Source organism: Cucurbita maxima, unplaced genomic scaffold (genome assembly GCF_002738345.1).
Source record: "Cucurbita maxima cultivar Rimu unplaced genomic scaffold, Cmax_1.0 Cma_Scf00405, whole genome shotgun sequence".
NCBI classification, from domain to species: Eukaryota; Viridiplantae; Streptophyta; class Magnoliopsida; order Cucurbitales; family Cucurbitaceae; genus Cucurbita; species Cucurbita maxima.
Genome location: NW_019272421.1, coordinates 1730 through 23517, shown reverse-complemented (window position 1 = coordinate 23517; position 21788 = coordinate 1730). Strand labels below are relative to the sequence as shown.

Below are 21788 nucleotides of genomic sequence, written 5' to 3'. Positions count from 1 at the left end.
ATTTAATTGGCAACAACATTGAGTGCATTGTTCTCATCAACCTCTTGGGCGTATTATTTGATAGAACCTTACAAATAGGTATCGTAGTTTGTTAAAACTCTCGTAAGTAGTTTACGTGGGAACTATGAGAACTAAATTTTAACTTTTTTAAGATCATAGAGATCAAATATATAATTTAACGTGATTAAAGTTATAATGTCTTAATTAGTTGAGTTATTTGATCAATGATAAGCTCTAGTCACTTGGAAGCCATGAACGCTCGAAGGGACATACAAACCGAAATGATCTTTGCCATGGTTGTAAGCGAAGCTATGATTTGAATTGTGCTCCAAGGTCGGCTAATGGAAGGAAAAAAGGTTACATGCAATAGGTTCGGTAGAATAGTAGAGCAAATACAAGTATTGATCATCCTTTCAGACCAACTACTGATCATCGTCTTGGTAAGCTATTGCCTCACCGACTAGCTAATTAGATGTGAGCCCCTCTTCGAGCGGATTCCTCCTTTTGCTCCTCAACATACGGGATATTAGCAGTTGTTCCCCTCCCATGATTTGATCTTTAATCTAATAATCTATTGCGGTAAAACATCCATCTATTGGGTTCCTTCTTTTTTGGCCGAATCCTAATTTCGTTTTGCTTTTCTCGATCGTTGAGCATGATCGACTCCACTATTTTCTCTGCCTCCCCGGAGCTTCCATTTCTTCTATCGCGCAACTAACTAACTAGCCAAAGAGAGAGGGAGAGGGATCATGTCAATCAATTTGTATATACATTTTGTTCATCCTATACTTGCAAGCTTAGCTTTCTTAGCCAACATCTCCGGTTTCAGTCTGGCGTTAATAGAAGTAACAAAGGAAAAGGGTCAGGCTTTTTTCATCGTAATAGTGGGCGGGTCTCATGAGATTTGTGTCGTTCGTTGGAATCAAATTCAGGTCACAGTAGAAGGATCCGAATCCATACACTCGATCCATTGCCAAGGGATCGAGAACCAACAAACATGCATGAGAGAGATCGAGTTTGAAATTTAAAGGTTTGGGAATATGTTTTATAGAAGTTTTAGACTTAGATATCTTCCTCCATTCTTAATAAATAAATAAATAAATAAATAAATAAAACCATGATTCTTGTCCCAATAGACTCGTCTTAAGATACTAAAGATTTGCTAAATAAATCGAAGTCAACATAGGAAAATTTGATGTTTTTAAGGAACATAAAAAGTATCGAACACACTAAGTAGTTCATTAGGACTTCAATTTAAGTGTTATTAAATTTTATGACCATATTGAGCTGATTGAACACATATAAACATGTTGAACTATTAGGATGCTCAATTTCAATGTAACAAAACGAACTCCAAAATGAACAAAACTGAAAACATGACTGGATGTCCATGTTTAGATCAATATACCATATTCCTTAAGATGAAGTGTCCATGCACGAGATGTTTATTGCTGTTATACAAGGACAATCAGAGGTTCGCCAACTAATCTCTAATCATAAACTCGGCTCGATCGTCAAGAGTCCGACTGACATTTTAGAATTTGCTATATTTTATGTATACTTTGTGGGACTATTAGGGGTTTTCTATTTCCTTTAAGTGAAGTTGTCCGTTCCGTGGGGGTTGGTGTAGTACTTTTATGAGTTGATATAACAAGGATTGATCGTTGGAAAAGCAATGAAAACTTTATGAGCGCCTTGTGGATGCGGTTATGTAGTTTCCCACTACTCCCTAATCTGAGCTTGTTCAGATGATAGCAAGGGATTAAACACGTGCGTGCACATCTAAAACTCAATTAAATTAGTAATAAAATTTTAGTTTTACAAAAAATAAACAAAGACCACCAAAATACAATATTACAAGTTCAAACTATTTAAAATACACAAAATTATGGTTTAAAGGACAACTACGGAAGAAATTCTAGATTTAAATGTGACGGTACTCCCTATAGTGAATAGCCCACATGCGCTACCTCGACCGCTACATCAAGGTTCACTTGAAAAGAAGATTAAGCTACTCAGGTTGAATATATAAAATATACTCAATAAGCAGGTTGTTGGATAGTTTTTTTCTTAGATGGATCAATTGAGAGATACAAGGCTCGACTATAGTTCGAGAGTTATCTCAAGGATATGAACTAGACTATGATGAAACATTTAGTCCAGTGGCAAAGATCACCACACAGTTCCTACTAGCTCTCGCGGTAAGGAAAAAGTGAAAACTATGGCAAATAGATATGAAGAGTGGTTTCTTACGCTAAGAGTTGGATCTGGAGATCTACATGAACCAACCAAAGAGATTTTAGAATGCAGTTGAAGCCATGAATCGGTACATGTAAAGTTCAAAGAAGCCTTATTCAGATGTGGTTCAACGAATCCTAAGATATGTCAAAGATACAATCGACTACGATCTTTTGTACAAAAGAAGCGTAAACAGCAATCTAGTTGGATATTGACCAGGATACCCGAAGATCAACTACAGGGTATATGTTCAAGTTTGGTTCGAGAATAATTTCTTGGTGCAACAAAAGACAACCAACAATATCATTGTAAAAACAAAAGCGGAGTACAAAGCAACAACCGCAGAACAACTCAAGAAGTATGTCATTGATACTCTTAATGAATGATTTGCAACAGAAAGCGGACTATCTGATACCACTTAATTGCAACAACCAGTCTATGGTTTGCCTAATAGAAAATCTAATGTTTCATGCTAAAACAAACCATGTGAAGGTGCACTACCATCTTATTAGAGAGAAAGTCTTGAAGGAAAAAATTGGATGATAAAGTGGCAAACTTACAAAAGGGTTGATACTCGCAAATAAATGTGTGAATGTTTCCCACAAAAGAGTTGTGTTCAACACTGACCGAGATAGAGCTAAGCTATAAGAGAACCTGATGGCTTCCAACCCATTATCCTAAAATGAGCTTAGGTGACTCAAGATAACCTAGAAAATAGCATAGGAGCACCTAGGCCTAATATCCATCTCTTACAACTAACACAATCTCCTGCTCTTGGAGACGAAGCTATTTGCTTAGCTTTACATCTGCCCCAAGGTATAATTTCTAATACATCTTGAGGCAAGCTTGGACATATCGAGTACGCCCTATACATAGCCCCAAGGTATAATTTCTAATACATCTTGAGGCAAGCTTGGACATATCGAGTACGCCCTATACATATATCATAAATATTTACTGAATGTGACATTGGGTATAGAATTATTTTTTAAGACTATAAATTTTAGATCGAGTAAATTTGTAAATGAATTATATATTTAGATATCATATGAGCCAATAATTGATCCGAATTTTTATAATCAATCTTCTCAATAGTGGTACTTTGTCTTAGTGACTGATTCATACAAACAACATGGTTGGCACAATTTTGGAACTGGTAAATTATTCATTTAGACAAAATATTTTTGTGTTTTTAGTTAAGATCTTTATGTAACGGAACACATTCGTGCGTGAATGGTCAAAGCTCTTCATGTATTTAGTATTACTAGCTTATGAATATAGTTTCAGCCCATTAAACGAAGCTACTTACTAAATATTTTTATATTCACTCGAGCTATTTTTATTTTTTTCGTTTGAATGAAAAACCGATTGATTTAATGAAATCTCAAGTTTTTAAATATTATAAAGTTTTGTTCCATCAATTATATTTTAAATGCTCTATTTTCTTTACTTGAGTTTCTACCGATTTTCAAAAGTCTATATCATTCTACAATTTTTTATATGCACTACTTGTAGGAGTGTACATCTAATCTGATAATTGTGGCCAACCCAACCCGAATTACAAGGGTTGGATTGGGTTAGATTAATATTTCGTGTTGGGTTGAATTCTTTTTCTTGAATCCGAATTAGCTTGATTTGATTTCGAGTTTATAGGACAAAAACCTCAGATTGACTTGAATCAAAAAAACGTTATAAAATACATTAAAAAAATTTAGCGTATTCATGTTTGGATTAGAGTGGTAACGTAGGCTTACTACCATTATTATTTTGTTTATGTTCTCCTCTTGTTTATTTTGTTTATTTTTTTTATTATTTTATTTAGTTTCTTTTATATTTTATATTTCTCTACTTCAATATTTCATACTAGAATAAATTAAAAAAAAAACAATTATTTATACGCTTTATATTATTTTAAAATACACTCTTATTAATAAATTAAAAAACAACCGTCAATAAATTTTGTTTTAAATTTAAGAATGAGTTTATAATAAGTTATTGACACAAAAGATAAAAAATTAGTTTTAATATATTTGAAATTTGGTAAAAACTAATAAAAAAAATTTATTATATCACAATTTATATATATTTTTTTTTAATTTTCTGATAATTTAGTATCCTCCCCTTTATAAGTAAATCTATTCTATAAAATTTTACAGTTTAAACTAATCATTTATTTTGTTTAGTTTAAGAACTTATTCTCAAGAATGTAACAATTTTACGTTGTTGTTGATAAATTTGTTTTTTTTAATGATTATACATTGATTTGTTTGTAAACTTTAAATATTTTTTAGTAAACATTGTATCCAATAATTATGGATGGTGGATAAATAAAACTTTTTAAAAACGGATCTAAAAATAAAAGGTTGAGTTGGGTTGTGAAAAATTTTGGGTTGGATTGCTTTAACTATCCAATGAACCCAAACTTTTGTTGAGTCAAAAAAATTCATCAACTCAATCCAACTCAGACCATGTAAAACCTATTTGTTGCAAACTTCTTCATATAATCGTTTTGCACATTGTATTTTTTTTTTTTTTTTCAAATTGATAGTTTATATCATATATAATTTGATATAAATATATATGGTAAACTATGTATATGGTATATGTGTTAAACTATATAATATAATTATTTACCACGTTTATAAACATTATTATTTATATGGACATGCAGTATATTATTGTAACGATCTTATTTTTCGGTTGAAATAGAGCTGCTACCATATGTATGATGTGACTTTTTCATGCGAAAAACATTAATTTTAAATAGTTCATAAATGATGTCATGAACTTACAGCTTAAAAATAAAACATTATACCTAATCTAATCTAAGACTATATAACAAGATGAAATGCAACTACGTTCACATCGGTTCTATGGTTTTCCTGCGTTGCCCATGTCATTCATACGATAGTATCTTGTCATTCATACAATGGTGTCTTGCCTTTACATGAAGCGTAAGACTAATATATAGCTTTAGCATTTTAAGAAATATAATGAGTAAGTGACCCACTATTAGGGTCGTGAAATGCAAGCACATAGAACATGGTGGTACCTATCATTTCATTCCTTTAGGCTGCTTTCCAGTCCGGGCTAAATTGGATGTATAGTAGTTCTCTACACACGACCCACACGTGCAAATGTGGACCCACCAAGCGGACTTGCACACCCCTAAGACTTGCTAGTCGAGCTAGCACGTGCTGACGAGCTGTTGTCGGACACCCAAAAGGAATAGTGGTCGTCGTATCATCATAGCGAACATAAATGTTATAATCAGTCTTGTAATGTACATTATAGTATTCATTGTAACAAGAAAATATCTCGATGCATGTGAACACTTAGTCATGCGTGAGGTTCTCATACTTTCCATCATAATCGACATTTGCAATGGTTGGACAGACGTTTAGGCTATGGTATGAAGAAATTGTACAGTAAACAGAAATGCCTTGTTCTTTTCTTTTTTCAATTTGAAGCAACTGACCAGGAACACGACTTATATCAGTGGTTGGTGTTTGTCACTTACATGAAAAATTATAAATTATATCTCTAACCATCTCGTTTGACTGCTCATTGTTTTAAAAATTTGTATTGTTTTGTGAATAAGAAGAAAAGGATCTCCATTCATCTTTCAATTGATCATCCAAATATATCATTTCATTGTCCATTCCTCTCCCCCACTCTGCATAATCTAACTACGTTTTGTTAAGGACAGAACTACCCAATATCTCCAAACCCCCCACAAGAAACCATCAACGTTGGATCGGCAACACCGCCTGCGGGGCGATGGGCATCAAGGGCCGCTGCTGCATACCAGCTGCTACTGGATGGTGAGTCGAAGCAACTGATGTCGACGAGAACGAGGAAACAGCCACACGCTCACACTGCGGGCACATAGTGAGAGTGGTAGGAGGGTTCATGTGCATATAGAGCTGCGGAGAAAGCTTGAGTGCCCTCAACTCTTGCACCTCCTTCTGTAGCCTTCTGTTTTCCTCTGTTAGATTCTCACAGCACCTCCTCAAGTACTCACAATCCACTTCTGTCTGCTTCAGCTTGGTCCTGCACATTAACCATTACCCGTAACGCCATCAAAAATTCAAATCCTTTCTTACTTGGTAAAGAAAACAGACAAAAATGGATGATGAAATATTATACAAGTTTTAAATTTAAGAATGATCACGTGGAGCACTTAAACAAATGGCAATGGCAGTTTTGGGGATATTCTCATTATCTGTAATGAAGAAAAAGAATATCATTGATGATGGACGCAACAATCTTCCTATGACAATTTTGACCTTCACACTTAAATGCAGTGGCAGAGCATTTATTAGTTATGAAAGCAACAACTCCTCCTGATATTACGATTCTACCCCTGGATACGGAATTAATTTGCTCACCTTGCTCTTCTGTTTTGAAACCACACCTCCACTTGTCTTGGTCTCAGATTCAGCCGTTTTGCAAGAGCCAGCTTTTGCTTCTGACGTTTAGAAATAAATAATTAATTAATTAAATAAATATTGACTAACTTAATAACCCTTTCGTTAAACTGGAGGTTAGGTCTTTTCATTACAACTGAACCGAAATATTGACTAAAACGCCCTTATTAAACCCAAATAATTACCGAAATTGCCACCAATCATTAACTCTACGTGAAGAGAAGAATCGTATGAAATGACCAGATTGCCACTTACTGGATTGAGCGTGTTGTGCTCTTTGAACGTCTCCTCAAGAACCAACGACTGTTCCTTTGATAACCTGAGCTTCTTTCTCGAGGCGTCGCCATCACCATCGCCGCCGTCTTCATCGTCGCTCCCTCGCGAGCACGAGGTTCTCTCGGCCTCCGCCTCATCTCCAACGGCTTCTCTCTCGCTCCTCTTTCCACTGATACTAGAAACCGTACTGTTCGGAGATGAAACGCCGTTCTCTTCCTCGCCATCCACCGCCGTCCTCAGCCTATTCACATCGATTCCCCTAAGAAACGACCTCGAATCGACGTTTCGATCTGAACAAACAAAATGATAACACAGTACACGACGATTCAGATACTTAATCGAAAAACGAACACCGTAAATTAACAAAATCCGCCTCAGAAACAACGATAATGTTTCAAAAATCACAGATCTAACAGAAAAAAACTCCAACAAAAAAAAAAACCAGAGTAAACCGCAATGAAACGAGAAGAACACAAAATCAAGAAATTACCAGAAACTTGAAACGCATCTTTCCAAGAGCTCCTACGGAGGTGATTAATCATGGAGTTGGAAGGCCTGTGGATGTAACTCGGCTGAGTCGTAACTCCAAACCCTAAACTCAAACTGAGACATAACTCGTCGTCGCTCCCGCCCATTTTGGAAGGAACAGAGAATCAAAAACACACTACAGAGAAGGAAACGCAATGATGAAAAATATATAGGAGAGAGAAGTGGAGGTGGAGTAGTGGTAGTAGTAATTAATTAGTGTTTGGATTCCGGGAAAGCAGAGAGAAAAGAAAATGGGTGGGAAAACGAGCAGGCGATGCGGCAGAGAGATGTCATAGCTTTTGCTGCTAATTTGCAGCGCGGATGGGACTATATATACAGGTAGAGGGAGGGAGAGAGACACGAGGGGTGTAGATTTAATCATCACTTATGACACACACACCCTATTGGCTCAATCATGATAAAATGGCTTTTTTTTTTTTTTTTTTTTTTTTCTCGCTCTCCTTAGGGTTTTTACTTTTAACCATGGTTAAGTCAAAATAAAAGTTTTACCGTGGTTAACTGTGTTTTAAACATAAGGTGAAAAAGCGGCTTTCCCGCTCGTTGACCGAGTACTTGCCACGCGCAATGAATTATCAGTTCATGATTGTGCTACTCAAAATCACGTGGAGATGGGGCCCACAGGCATTGAGGCAAATTGGTTATATGCAGAGGATTTTCAGATGACGGTGGGCCCACGTGATGGACCTCACGCGCGTGACGTGGGTAGCACGTGTGGAGTTTGTAAAATGAGGATGGCTTCTAATAAAATATATATTTAATCACAACATTTGTCTTCTGGACTCCAATTCCATTCTCAATTATTTTAAATTGTCAGTTTATGTCTAATAAATATAATTATATATATTTTTCCATTAAATTAATGAATATAATATTTTGAATAACTTTTTAATTAATTGATATTCTTTTAGTTTATTTGTGGTCAAAAGATTGGGATCGTCCCTCAAGAATCTGACTTATCTAATTTAAATTATTATAAAGTTTATTTTAACTTTAACATAATTATAAAAATTAAAAATATTTAAAGTTTGTAACTAAGTCAGTGATGCTTGTGAATATTTGATAATCGAGTTTTATTAAATTTTAATCATTAATGTAACATGTGCCGTAGATAAGTAGATTTTTTTAATAATTAAAAAAATAACAACGCAATAACTCAATCTAACTCTTTATTTTTAAGTTGACTTGTGAAATTTATTCAAATTAGATAAATTACACGTTTTTTTTTTCCACACACGAAAAGTGGTAGAGATACTTTAAAAAGTCAATGACTTATGAACACTTTATTTTATTTGTTAAAAAAGTAAACAAAATATTTGAAAAATAAAATAAAAATTAATAAATATGAGGGAAAATTGATTGTGGTAGTAATGTGATGAAAAAAAGTATGAAGGATTGGTGCGACTCATCATTTTCACAATCTTCAAATTAAATAATACCCCACAAATTCTTTTTATTTTTTTATACCCCATAATTAATGCATTTTTTTAAGGAATAAATTCAGCAAAGTTTTATATATTCATAACTGTTTATGACTTTCCACATGTTACATGTCTCATTTAATTAATGTTTATGAGTTTACGTATCAAATGATTGTGCCGGTTGACTTTTCCAAAGACACTTGATTTGCTACGACTACTGTTTAGCCAATTTAAAATATTTTAAGTTAAATTGGAGGTTTCATTATTAGATGGATTGAAACGCTCAACATATTCTAATATAATGTTGTGGACTCACATAAGTTGACTTGGATTTCAAGACACAGATTCGTACTTGCTTCAGTGATAAATTAGTGACTTCTTCTTAAGCTACTCAGTTTAGTGGTCATATTATTGACTTTGTTGGGTGAATTGAATTAAGTATGAAAGACACGTACGTTGTGACTTTGATGTTAAGTTATGGATCTTGTTGTGACTTCCATGTTGTATGATGCATAATACCTTTGTATGTCATATCATGCACACTATGTTAACAAGATTAATTCAGGATTATGAAATATTTTACACCACGTATGCACTCACGAAAGTTATGTTTATGCAAGAGCGAATGTACAACCTGCTTGACTTAAAGTTATAAAGATCTCATGCATTTTTTTAATATCACATGCATCGGGATATTTTCCTGCTATGATGACTGCATACGTTATGATATCTACGTATGTTATGATATTAAGCGGCCTTTTTTCTCTCCATGACTGATAATGTGAGTGTGCATTAATTGAAGGGTAGGTCCAGACTATGCTAATGGGTCCATGTGTACGTATGTGGGTCGTGTGTAGAGAAATACTACACATCCAATTTTTGTTCAGACTAAAAAGTAAAGCTCAAGACCATGAAATGTTTTTAAATGATAGGTATCACTGTGATTATTTATGTATGCATTTTCAACTACAATAATAAAGTTACTTACCGAGTATTTTTTAAAATAATCACGTCATAATAATAATAATAATAATAAATAAATAAATAAATAAATAAATAAATAAAGGTTATTTCACAAGCCTATTATCTAGAATGTGTGGACCAATTTGAAGAAAAGCTTCTAGAATCTAGATTACAATGGAAGGCTAATCTTTCCCATCAATCAAACCTTGGGAAACCGATTACCCTGGGCCCACCTTTATTTATTTATTTTTTTTCCTTTTTCTTTTTCCCAAAATTTGAAATCCTTCTTAAAAATATAAAAATATAAATAAATAAATAAATAAAAACGTCGCCATCTAGAACTATAAATTAATTTCTTTTTTTTTTACTCTCACATGTTTGAAAATAAAATTAACAACAATAATAAAAAAAATGGGGAGAAATTATATCATAAAATAATTAAATATATACTTTAGTTTCTAAAATTTATATAAGAAGCATTTATTTTATTTTAATTCTTAAATTTATTTCCTCTCATTTTTATTTAAGTAATATTTTATAGACCTCAAATATCAAATATTTACCAGTCACATTGAAACATTAAATGTTCTTGACTTTCATAATAATCTTAAAAGTAGGGTTGGATTAGGTTATAACTCTATTTTTCGCTGGATTAGGTTAACACAAATAAAAAATGTCAACCTATAGATCGTTTAAAATTTTCGGTTTAAAAAAAAACAAAAAAAAACTCAACACACAACCCAAACGGAAAAAATATCTAACAAATCTAATAGTTTAGGATGAATAGTTCAGGTTTGTGGAGTTATGGGGTCACATCGACACTCCCAATATTTGCGACTAAAATCATAAAACAGCATGATTTAAATTTTTAATTATAGATATAAGTTTATTTGTATTTTTTTTTTTAAATTTTGAAAGGGATATAAATTTAAGTTGTTGTTTGGTATATGGACAGGCTCCAATTAAAGCTTATAACAATTTTAAAATTTTAAAATTTGTATCAGAAATTGTCTTTTTCAAATAATTATAGCCCTAAGCATATGTCATTGTCACTGGTCAGGAATTACAAATTTAATTCATGGCAACTTCTAAAAAAAATATATTTTTAATTTTTCAATCACAAATAAAAACTATACAATTTGACCTACTTTTTTGCTTTCAACTGGTCCACGTGGACCAGTTTCCAATTCACACGTTATCGACTAATGAATATGAGATAGAATAATTAACACATTAAGGTTAGGAGCAGGGATGTTTATATGATTTGATAACCTGATTAATTCAGATTATTCAACCTAAACTATAAAGATCGAGTCGGGTTGAATTTTAGAAAAATTGAAGATTCAATTTAGTTTACCAGTTGATATTTTTTTTCTTATCGAATCAACTTGACCACCCAAAAAATAGGGTTATAATCCAATCCTACCTTAATTTTTAAAATATTAAGAATATTTAAGTTTGTACTAGTGTTTATAATGTATTGTGACCTGTAATATGTATTGTTGATAGGTCAGTAAAAAATCAAATAACTCAACCAAACCCAACTTGAAAATAGAGGGTTAGGTTGAGTTGAGAACTCTATTTGAATTGCTCAAATCCAAAATTTAGAGTTTGTTTAAAAGGTTTTTTTTAACCCAGTTAATATTAGCTACCAAATAATTGACACAAATGCATAAAAATAAATAAAAGATCAACAGTCTTATTAAACAAAAAATAAAAATAAAATAATAATAATAATAAATTGATTTATTTAAATTTAAAATATAAATAAATAATTTTCATAAAAATTTAGAATTTATATAGATTTAAAATTTTGTAAGGTAAAAAATTGACTTTTACCATGTTGGAAAGAGAAGATTAAAGTGGGCGGCGCGTGAGGGGAAAGTTGAAAGTCCAGTGGGGGAGAGGAGAGAGATAAGGTGGGGAAGGAGGAGTGGGGGTCACGTGCAGGAGGGGACAACACATGGTCCCATCATTGCACACGTGTGTGTTGACTTGTTTCTCCTTCTCCAGACAGTCAACAATCATTGGATACTCTTTCCCCACGCGCCTTCCCCCATCTCCAAATCATCTTTAATTATTATTTATTTAATATAAAAAAATCACAATTTCATCTCATTTCTTTTTAATAAATATTTTTCATAGAATAAACGAGAAAAAAAATTATTAAAATTTCTTTTTTCCCCCCAAATAATTATGGGATATTGCATATTTTTAAAAATTGACCCACGAAAAAAAAAGAGAAAAGAAAAAGGCGAAAATATATAATTTTAAAGTATTAATGGTTTTTTTTTTTTCTTTTGAAGAAAAAATTATTATAAAATTTAAAGTCGACACTTTTTTTGGTAGCATGAGATTCTAAAGCTTTAAGAAAAAAAAAAAAGAAACTAAAAAAGAAAATATACCAAAAATTGTCCAAACGAAGACAAAATGAAAATAAAAGGTTTGGCAGAACTTTAAAAATTAATTTATAAAATATTACTGAAAATTACATGAAAATTAATAAAAATAGTAAATTACAAGTTTATATTTTAACTTTTATGTCTATTTAATTTATGAATTTTAAAAAATATTTAACATGAACTTTTAATTTTTTTTATATATATAATATGTTTTTTAACTAAATGAATAGCAAATTTTGGAATGTAAAATTTTAAAAAATTTATAGATTAATTGGACATAAAATTGAAAATTGAAATTCAATTTTATATCTAATAAATTAATTAAAATTTTAAAACAATTAAATATGTAATATTTTTTAAAATTTAAGGCTCTATTAAATTAAATTTTTTAAAATTTGAAGAAATATTTAAAGTTTAGGGGAGGGATTAAACTTATATTTAAATGATACCAGAAAATAGCAGCGAGAATTTGGGCTATATCAGAAGAATTTGGGCCTCAATCAGAAAGTTTAGGCCCAGGATCAGGCCCATTTACAATGGTCCACACGGGTTCTAAATCGTTGACGGCGACGGCGACAGAATGGGGAAAAGAGAAAGGCGAAAGCAGGGAAAGAGAGATGGTGGAGAACGGAGGAAGCGACGGTGGTAGTAACGCCCATTGGTGGTGGGCCTTGGCCGGCGCAACGCAGCTTGGTTGGGGTATCGCCTCTTTTCGGCGAGGAGTTATCGGCGATTCTAGCCTCATGCCCTTTAAGGCCTTCGCCGTTGCTTCGCTTTTCGTCGGCGCTGCCTCCTCGTCCGCCATCGCTTCCTTAAAGGCCGCCGGCATCCACAAGGTTTACTTCACCTTCTTTCCTATTCTGCATCTAGTAGTTTCATTTCTTCTCCCTCCCTCCCCCTGATTTGGATTGCGTTAGAGGTTAATTGCGCAACTCTGATTAAGTTGGCTTTGAACTTGTGTCGTCCTCTGAAGAATTAACTCTCAAGCCAAATTTTATTCGTCGCATGTGGTGAATTTGGTTAATGTCTAGAAGGACATTTTGTTTAGTTTTTAACACTCAATTTGATCGAAACACTGAAACTGGAAACAATTGATCGAATCAGAATTGGCGTCCATTGATTAAGAAGAAAAATATTTTTGTAGGTTTTAGATTTTTAGGTTGTGTTGGATTCTTTGCAGCTGATATTAATAATCTTGCTGTTAATTTCGAGCATTTTCTCCCTTGGCTTGATATTGCTGTGAAATTCAGGTATATTCTTGATTGAATTTAGAAATTTTTTTACATGATTTGAGCATTGATGTCATGATAGAGTGAACTTATAAAAGAACTTAAGTAACGAGCATTGTTTTCATCCAATCTAATAATGGTTGCTGTTATTGGGTAGTGGAAGAGAAATTATTTTCAGATCAGTTTCAGTTCATTGCCTTTGTAGAAATTTTCTTACTGCGTTTGTAAATCACTATCAAAATGTGTTTAAGCAGTTTTCTGATTTCTTGTTGCTCTTATGGATGATCCGAATGAAGCCATTATTGTCATTCCTCACACAAAATCAGGGGCTTGATCTTGATTTGTGTAAGAAAAAGTATGTTTGTAGAAGAAATTCTTGCTGAAGTAAAGTGTATGAATACAAATTTGTGGGTTTGGTGTGTTGTGTTATATCAGGTTGAAGACGTGATGGAAGTAGGAGCTAATATCAGAAATGGTTTGGGGATTCGTCCAAGAACACGAGATGAATGAGTTTTTGTTTATACTGTTCATGAAATCTTGGATTTTGTGATTTAAAGTCTTGATCACGAGTCGAGTCGAGTCTTCGGCTCAGACTGCAATTCGGATGGTTAAAGATTCAAGAAGAGGCTCATTACTTTCTGTATCATCACTATAGTTGGGTATTTGTCTGAGTGTACTGAGTACTTGTGTATGTTCATAACCTTCCTTGAGTAATAATTTCTTCTTCATTTAGGAAACTTCCATCCTTCCTGGTGCTGATTTGTCAATCTTGTTTTTCCACTTTTTATTTTTCTTTCTTTTCCTGGTCATGCAAGTTAAATTTCTTGTAATGCATGAAAGATTTGAATGGGTTGCTTCATTATTTATATATTTAGTTACCTTTTCAATATATGTTTTGTTCTGATTTATTGACCATTAATTAGTTAAAGTTGGATATATTCAAAAGAGATACTAACCCACTATGTGATTTGAAAAATGTCTCCTTTCGAAAAAGAAAGGCCTTCGCGTTCCTAATTTGTCTTCCTTAGGTTGTGCGTTTCTTACTTGTCTCGCTCAGTGTTTGCAACAGCTGGAGAGGCAACTATAGAAGTGAAATCTATCGCCTCGCTACGAACTTCTCAAATATTTGATGGAATGACCCTAAGAGCTCACTTTCGGCTTTCTTCCTTGTTCTGGTTTAGGGAAGGATCTGATCTTTTTTATTAGAGTATATTGATGTCGAAATAGTCTTCGAAATAGGCGAAGAAGCTACAATAATTTTAGAATACTCAAATAGCATAATTGACACTGGAAAGAAAGAATATGAAATATATTTTTTATAATAATTATCTCAATAATACCAAAAATCCTCCTAATGTCTGATAATTTTTTTTTAACACGAATGCTACAAACTCTAACCATCATTGATAAAATATAATTACACCTGAAAAATTCTTACAAAATGCAATTCAAAATTGTATTTAAATATCATTTATAATAACCTTTTATTTGAATTATGTTTTTTTATTATGGTATCAAAGGCTTGGCTGATGTCCTAGTCAAACCTAGACTAAAGAATGTCAATATTGTACTCAAATATTTCAATTTTTATGGTACAGTAACGTCGATAAAAATATCTATAAAATGTCAAGTTCTCAGAGAAAATAAAGGAATAGACAAAGATGTATAATATTGTTATTTCCACGCATTGGATTAGAGGTGAACAAAACTTTCTAACTCAAACGAAAACGTTTATAACATACTCATGAACTTCGTAATTGTAGTGTAAAGATCTAAGGAGCTGAATAAAAAAGTAACATGAAAAAAGTACAAAAATGTAGGGCGGAACAGATGCGCTAAACAGCAGTGGTAGTAGCCGCCGACTTGTGTTGTTTCAAACCAAAAATGTTGTTGACTAGTTTGGGAGTGGCTTGGTGAAGATCCACAGGCATAGGAGCCATGAAGTTCACGATCTTTTCGTGGATATTGTATCTACAACAAGTATTCAAATCGAATCGAATCAATATTATCATACCAACAATCAAAATACCAACCCAAAATGATCAAACTCCCACCTTATCTTACGACTCTTCGACGCTCGCCGATCGACTATCTTCCTCTTCTTCGTTTGCATCTTTTTCAATGCATAAAACGCCGTCTCTGTTCACACATTCACCCCAACTATCAACATCCACACTTCTTATATAGTTCTTTTTCATGGTAATTCAATTTTATTTTAAAATTAAGCTCAAAGCATGTGTGACATGAGAATCCGTACCAGATGAATTTGGATCAATCGTCTCAAAGAATTCCTTCAATAATTGCTGATAGAATTCAGAGTCCTCCAGAAGTTCAGGATCTCCTCCTTCAGTTTGTGCTTCCTAACCACAGTGAAGTTAAGAATAAAGAAACATTAAAATTTCTGAGGCATATCGAAAGAAAGAAACATAAACAGACAGTATTACCTGCTCCTTGCTCTCGGCTTCGGTAAGAACCTGTCATCACCATGCAAAATAGCAATAAAAGCATTAGCATTGGCAGCATTAGGAGAAAGGGCACCGAATACTGTAGAATAACCAGTTGCTTGTTATTACCGTCCCAAATACGTGCACGGTTGATCTCCTTAGCTGCATCTGATTAAGCATCCTACTTGGATCTCTCATATATGAAGCTACTTGTTCACTAATATTCTGTTACCATCAACATAATAATTTAGTATTGTAATTTCTCACACAAAGCAAGCAAGCAAGCAAGGAAGGATACGTAGCATGCAGGACCTGACCTGATTAAAGGCCTGCAATTTTCCTTTAATAGCTGCAGCACCTGTTGTAACTTGTGTTTTCCTATGCCATTTGTCAATTGACTTGTCTCTGAAAGCTCCTATCCTGCAATATTACCAACGTGTATGTCTTTCTCAACATCCATTCCTTAGAAGCTACATAAATCCTCAGGTAATATTCATTTATAATCATCATTTAAAATCTTCATACACAGTCATGAAGAGAGTTGAAGGCAACCAGTTAAATAATTTCCGAGAAAGAAACACTTGAAAAAGTGAAGCTACTTTAGTGGGTTATAAAATGTAATAGTCCAAGCCCAACGCTAGTAGTTATTGTCCGCTTTGGCCCACTATGAATAGTCGTCAAGTTCACGGTTTAAAAATGCGTCTACTAGGGAGATGTTTCCACACCCATACAAGGAATGCTTGTTCCCCTCTCCAACCGATGTGAGATCTCACAATCCACCCCCCTTGGGATCCTAGCATCCTCGCTGGCACACCGCTTGGTGTCTGGCTCTGATACTATTTGTAACAGCCCACCCCCTTAGAGGCCAGCGTTCTCGCTCGCACACCGCTCGGTGTCTGGCTTTGATACCATTTGTAACAGCTCAAGCCCCCCGCTCGTAGATATTGTCCGCAATGGCCCATTACGTATTGCCGTCAGCCTCACAGTTTTAAAACGTGTCTACTAGGGAGAGGTTTCCACACCCATATAAGGAATGCTTGTTCCCCTCTTCAACCGATGTGGGATCTCACATTGACACAGACACATAAGAACGAAAGAATAAAACAAATGGCTCATGATGAAGAGCCCATTCGAAAGCAGTTTGTTTTCATTTAATATTCTGGTTTAAAAGATGAACTACAAAATCAAATAGCAAAGACCTGATAAATTAAATCATTCATCACTAAATACATTCCCGTCTCCCTTACTTCCATCTTTGGAAGTCTAACTATTCATATTTTCATCTTTACTTCAGTCTTATTTCAATGTTCCTCTACAATTGTTGGGGAGAGAGACGGCATGATTCAGTGAGGAAATTGAACAAAGAAGAACAAAAGCTTTTTGCTTAAGTCAGTCAAATATAACATCAAGTCTGCAACAGCGAAGACAAAAAGTACAGAGGTTGCTTCTCTGCCATATAAAAGCATATATCAACATATAATGCCCTATTTGTTCACAATTGTCTTAGACCACTGCACATCCTAATCCTTCAGCAAAATTGTTTGATTAATCTATACTGTCTAAAAAAATATGTAACTATAATTTTCAGAAAAGGTGAATATAAGTCGAGCATAATGGTGCTTTGTTCAGAGAAAGAGGAGCACCTTTGATACATATGAGCAACTTGGGACCAATCTTCATCATTATGATTTTGAGCATCTACGGTTTTGGAAGACTCCAAACGGTTAGCTGATACTCCAGGATGGCCTATAGAAGGAGGATTGAAGTGGCCAGAAAAAAAAAAGAAAAGCTCAGTCAATGTTAACTCATGCGCCACTATTAATGGTTCACACATGCAACAAACGCTTTTGTTATCACGAGTACAAAAAGAAAAAGCTCTGGAGGTATCTCACAGGTCCACAAGAAACACGGTTGTCTTAAATAATTTCAAGATGTAAAGATTTCTGGAAACAAATGGTGGCACTAGCACTAACAAACCATAAAAGTATAATAATAATGCCCAGCATAACTTCCAACAATAGATTAACTGTGTATAATTGACCCTAACAAGCCCACTGCCATAAGAATAATCTGAGCTCCTATTTAAGAAAGGATACACAGTAAGTGAACCCAACAATCCCATCAAAGTTAATGCCCACTTCTCCATCTCAGCAGGCTATGCATGATAAAATTTATGTAGTATACAAGATACAGAGATGAAAGTTTCCATACCATCGGTAGCTTGGACGATATGCTTATTATTTTCAAGTAAAGCCTGTCGTAAAAGAGAACCACCGAGTTAAATAAGAGATACCAGCCATGAGCATCATAGATAGAAGGTACAATGTTATATGAAAAATTACACCTCTTGTAGTTCCAATAAAGAATTTAAAGTATTCTTTGACGATGTGATCAAATCTGAATATGCCACCTCAACATCCTTATCTAATTTACAAAATGAAGACTTAACTGGCTCCTGCACAATCATAAACTATTTTGAACAAAACTTTCACTTGAAAATATAACAGAAACTAGATGTCAAGAATGATAGTTAGCTACCTTTGGCAATCTATTTGAGTTGGAGAATGCCTTTTGAAGCAAAAATCTAAGCTCAAGACTTTTGTCCCATAAAGCCTAAAACCAGAAAGGAAATATTGTGAGAACATTAAATAGTCCACCAAACTGTAAAATACAATAGAACTTCGTCAATTCTATTCCATTGCACATAAAATCAAACCTATTCAGTAAAACATGAAATCAAAGCATAGAAAAAGTGGCATACCCTTTGATTCTTCACTGCTTGGCCTTTAAGAAGATCTTCATCCTTATGTTGCTTCAAATTCTTCAAAATGTCTCTGATTCAAACAATAATTGGAGCGTACCAAAAATGAAAACGATGATAAAATTCAATAGAACTACACATCAAAAGTTGAGAATGCAAAAAAACAAACATTACTTGAAGTTATTACATGGCATATTTTGGTTATGCTCAAAATAACCAACAAAAGTAATTTTGGTCACTCTCAAACATGCCGGAAGATCCTAAGAATAAAGGAGACTAGAACTTTACAATGAACACAGGAAAATATTTAACTAATAGTTTCTGCTATAATTAATTTTGATGAAAAAGATGATTTACACAAGAAACTTGAAGTGTGGGCTTTAAAAAATCAATATCTATGCAATTTTGAAGTCTGAAAGAGAAATTAGAAGGGCTACAATTTACGCATTCGTTCATAATTTTCTCTAACATGCAGTGATTTATGAAGGGTAAAAGGAAGCAATGAAAAGAATTTAACAATTTCTTACTGCTCCTGGTGACGAAGATGCATATATTCTTTCTCAAGTTCCTCCATATCTGCATCTTTTTGGTCATCATTTTGCACACCACCTGCTTCTTCTTCGTCACTCCAATCTCCGTCCTCCTCTCCATCTTCCTCTTCTACTTCATCCTCCTCATCATCCTCCTCTACGTCTTCTTCATCTCCTGAATTTCCATCTTCGACGCTGAAGTATTCCTCTTCCTCAGTCTAGTCACAAAAGCTCAATTAAACAAGCTATAAATTTAAAGAAAACAAATTCCTCTTACCAAAACCATAACGACTTACCGAAAGTTCCAAATCATGCATGTCTTCAAAATCTTCAGACTCACTCTCATTTTCTTGTGATTTTTTCGACCTCTTTGATGCAGGCCCCATCTTCTGCTATGAAGTACAGAGGTCGTGAATTGTTGGACCAATTTAGTAAATCGTTAAACCTAAACAAACAAAGCGTATCAATAGGGCAGCTGAAAGAAGAGAACAAACGAAGAATCGCAGCACAAAGGGGATGAAGAAAGAGATAGCGGGCAGCAAAGATTCCAAACAAAAAGGGGAAAACCAGAGGAATGGGGTTTAACAGAGAGCGTCCGGAACGAATGGGAAGAAGGGTTTATTGGTAGCCGTCACGAGAAGGAGGCATGTGCAGTCAGTAAATTATAAATTCTTTTCTTTTTTTTTTTCAGATTAAATTATAACTTCTCCGAAAATAATAAAGATAAAAAAATTATATTATAATTCTAATTTTTAAGTTGAATTTTTGAAAAATAATTTTTTTTAGTTTGATAATTTGATCAACACGAAAATAAGGTTACAATCCAACTCATCTCTTACTTTTAAAGTTATTTAAAAAACTAAGAATATTCTATACTTGTAATCGTCCTTGTGAATATTTAATAGGTGTAATTTATAAAAATTTTGTTATTAATATAACATACATAGATGATGTGACCAAGAGAATTTACAAATTACTAGGTTAAGAAATAACATGAATAGCTATTTACTTGCTTGTTTGTGTTTGGGGCTTCGTTCATGTTCTTTCCAAGCTCAAAAGTCTCTAAATTTTTTTGGGTAGGTCCCTTCCTGTGTTAGCTTTTAAGAATGATTGGAACTTTTGCAAGAATCTGTACTTAAGGGTGTCAAGGTGTGGTCGGTGGTTCAGATGATATCCGTTGTACATTAAATTTTAGAAAGGGCCTAATATCATAGAATAATGATACAATTTGAAAGTCATAGGAGCATATTTAGGACATAAACCAATGTGAAGAGTGAAAATGATGAAAAAGAATCATAGATTACTTCTCTAACACGTTATGTACGAATGCATACATAACGTGTTGGTTTTTGGTCGTGTGTGTAACGACTGCTCATTGAATCACGAATTGCCACATGGACTCAAGGGTAAAAGCCTTACAACATTTCCATTTTATAAAAGGGAAGACATAAGAAAATTAAAGTTTCTAGATAAGTATTAAAATTTAAAATAGTTTTCAAAACATAATAAGATCTGGAGTCACATAAAAAATAAGTTCAAAATAGCACTGAGTCTTCCCAAAATAAACCTTAAAAAAATATTAAAACGACATAAAAAAAGAGGACTCGATCTAAGGGTCTCCTCTGCAGCCGCCGCACGACTCTGCATGTTCCTGCCATCGTTATCAATCTACTTAACACCTGAAAAATCGAAATAACATGGGATGAGTATAAAAATTCTCAGTAAACAACCTACTTGTAGGCTCTTGTCGGACTTAATCCTATTCTCGGAGCTGTCTCTAATAAAATCTATTGCAGTTTCAAGAGGAGACCCTAAGGATTCTCATTGACTTGGATTTTCCATACCTATTAACCTACTGAGCTCAAAATCAGAGGATTTCCCATAGTGGTGCTTGACATAAACTACCTGTTCTTGAGAATCAATAACTACTTGCCACTACACCCCATCGGGCTAGGTTAGTAAACTACCTATCTTACACCCCTATCGAGTATAGATCAGTAAAAGGCCATGACTCTCTCCACTAGGCATCCCTGACGTGGTACAATAGTAGTATACTCACTATGACCACCCATATCTACTATAGGTGACAACTAAAAATCGATAATTCATAATCTATGAAATTCATAATTCACGTTATTTAGCACATAGTTGTTGACTTTTTGGCCCTTGATCTCACTTTAATTAATTTCAATCAATTACTTGATTATTGTTTTGATGATAACAAACCTACTTTTCATTATTAACTATTTTCAGTATTTTGAAATGTCCACAAAGGTCGGGAATAACGATTTCAACGACTTTTCAATTACTTAAATCAAAGCTAAAACGAAGAAATTACAGTCGAGACAACATACCCAACGTGATGATATGACAGCAAAATCAAAATGATGGACAAATCAAAATATATCAAAGTATGAGATTTATAATTTTGGAAGAGTAACAAATGGTGGAGTTTTTCTTATTATTATATTTCTAAATAAAATTATTTTTACAAAATATAAATTTGAATCTAACCGTAATCGCATCAATTTTTACTATTATTATATTA

At 33.6% G+C, this 21788-nt stretch overlaps 3 protein-coding genes across 4 annotated transcripts; 1 reads left to right on the top strand and 2 right to left on the bottom strand.

Moving 5' to 3' along the window:
• Positions 1–5805: 5805 nt before the first annotated feature.
• LOC111474467 (homeobox-leucine zipper protein HAT3-like) lies at positions 5806–7791 on the bottom strand. The gene is made up of 4 exons (XM_023119539.1): positions 7435–7791; positions 6924–7234; positions 6630–6709; positions 5806–6291 (listed from the first exon to the last, which is right to left on the bottom strand). The coding sequence occupies exons 1-4, from the start codon at positions 7577–7579 to the stop codon at positions 5985–5987; spliced, it is 843 nt and encodes a 280-aa protein (XP_022975307.1). The 5' UTR covers positions 7580–7791; the 3' UTR covers positions 5806–5984.
• A 5013-nt stretch (positions 7792–12804) lies between these two features.
• LOC111474468 lies at positions 12805–14376 on the top strand. Of its 2 annotated transcripts, XM_023119541.1 has the most exons (3): positions 12805–13112; positions 13802–13860; positions 13941–14376. In XM_023119541.1, the coding sequence occupies exons 1-3, from the start codon at positions 12813–12815 to the stop codon at positions 13951–13953; spliced, it is 372 nt and encodes a 123-aa protein (XP_022975309.1). In that variant the 5' UTR covers positions 12805–12812; the 3' UTR covers positions 13954–14376. The 2 variants fall into 2 exon arrangements, with proteins under 2 accessions (XP_022975309.1, XP_022975308.1); XM_023119540.1 differs by lacking the exon at positions 13802–13860.
• A 781-nt stretch (positions 14377–15157) lies between these two features.
• Positions 15158–19872, bottom strand: LOC111474466 (protein AATF-like). The gene is made up of 13 exons (XM_023119538.1): positions 19537–19872; positions 19238–19458; positions 18711–18783; positions 18488–18562; positions 18294–18404; positions 18161–18203; positions 17593–17695; positions 16267–16369; positions 16079–16174; positions 15950–15979; positions 15763–15865; positions 15560–15644; positions 15158–15476 (listed from the first exon to the last, which is right to left on the bottom strand). The coding sequence occupies exons 1-13, from the start codon at positions 19624–19626 to the stop codon at positions 15341–15343; spliced, it is 1269 nt and encodes a 422-aa protein (XP_022975306.1). The 5' UTR covers positions 19627–19872; the 3' UTR covers positions 15158–15340.
• Between the last annotated feature and the right edge of the window lie 1916 nt (positions 19873–21788).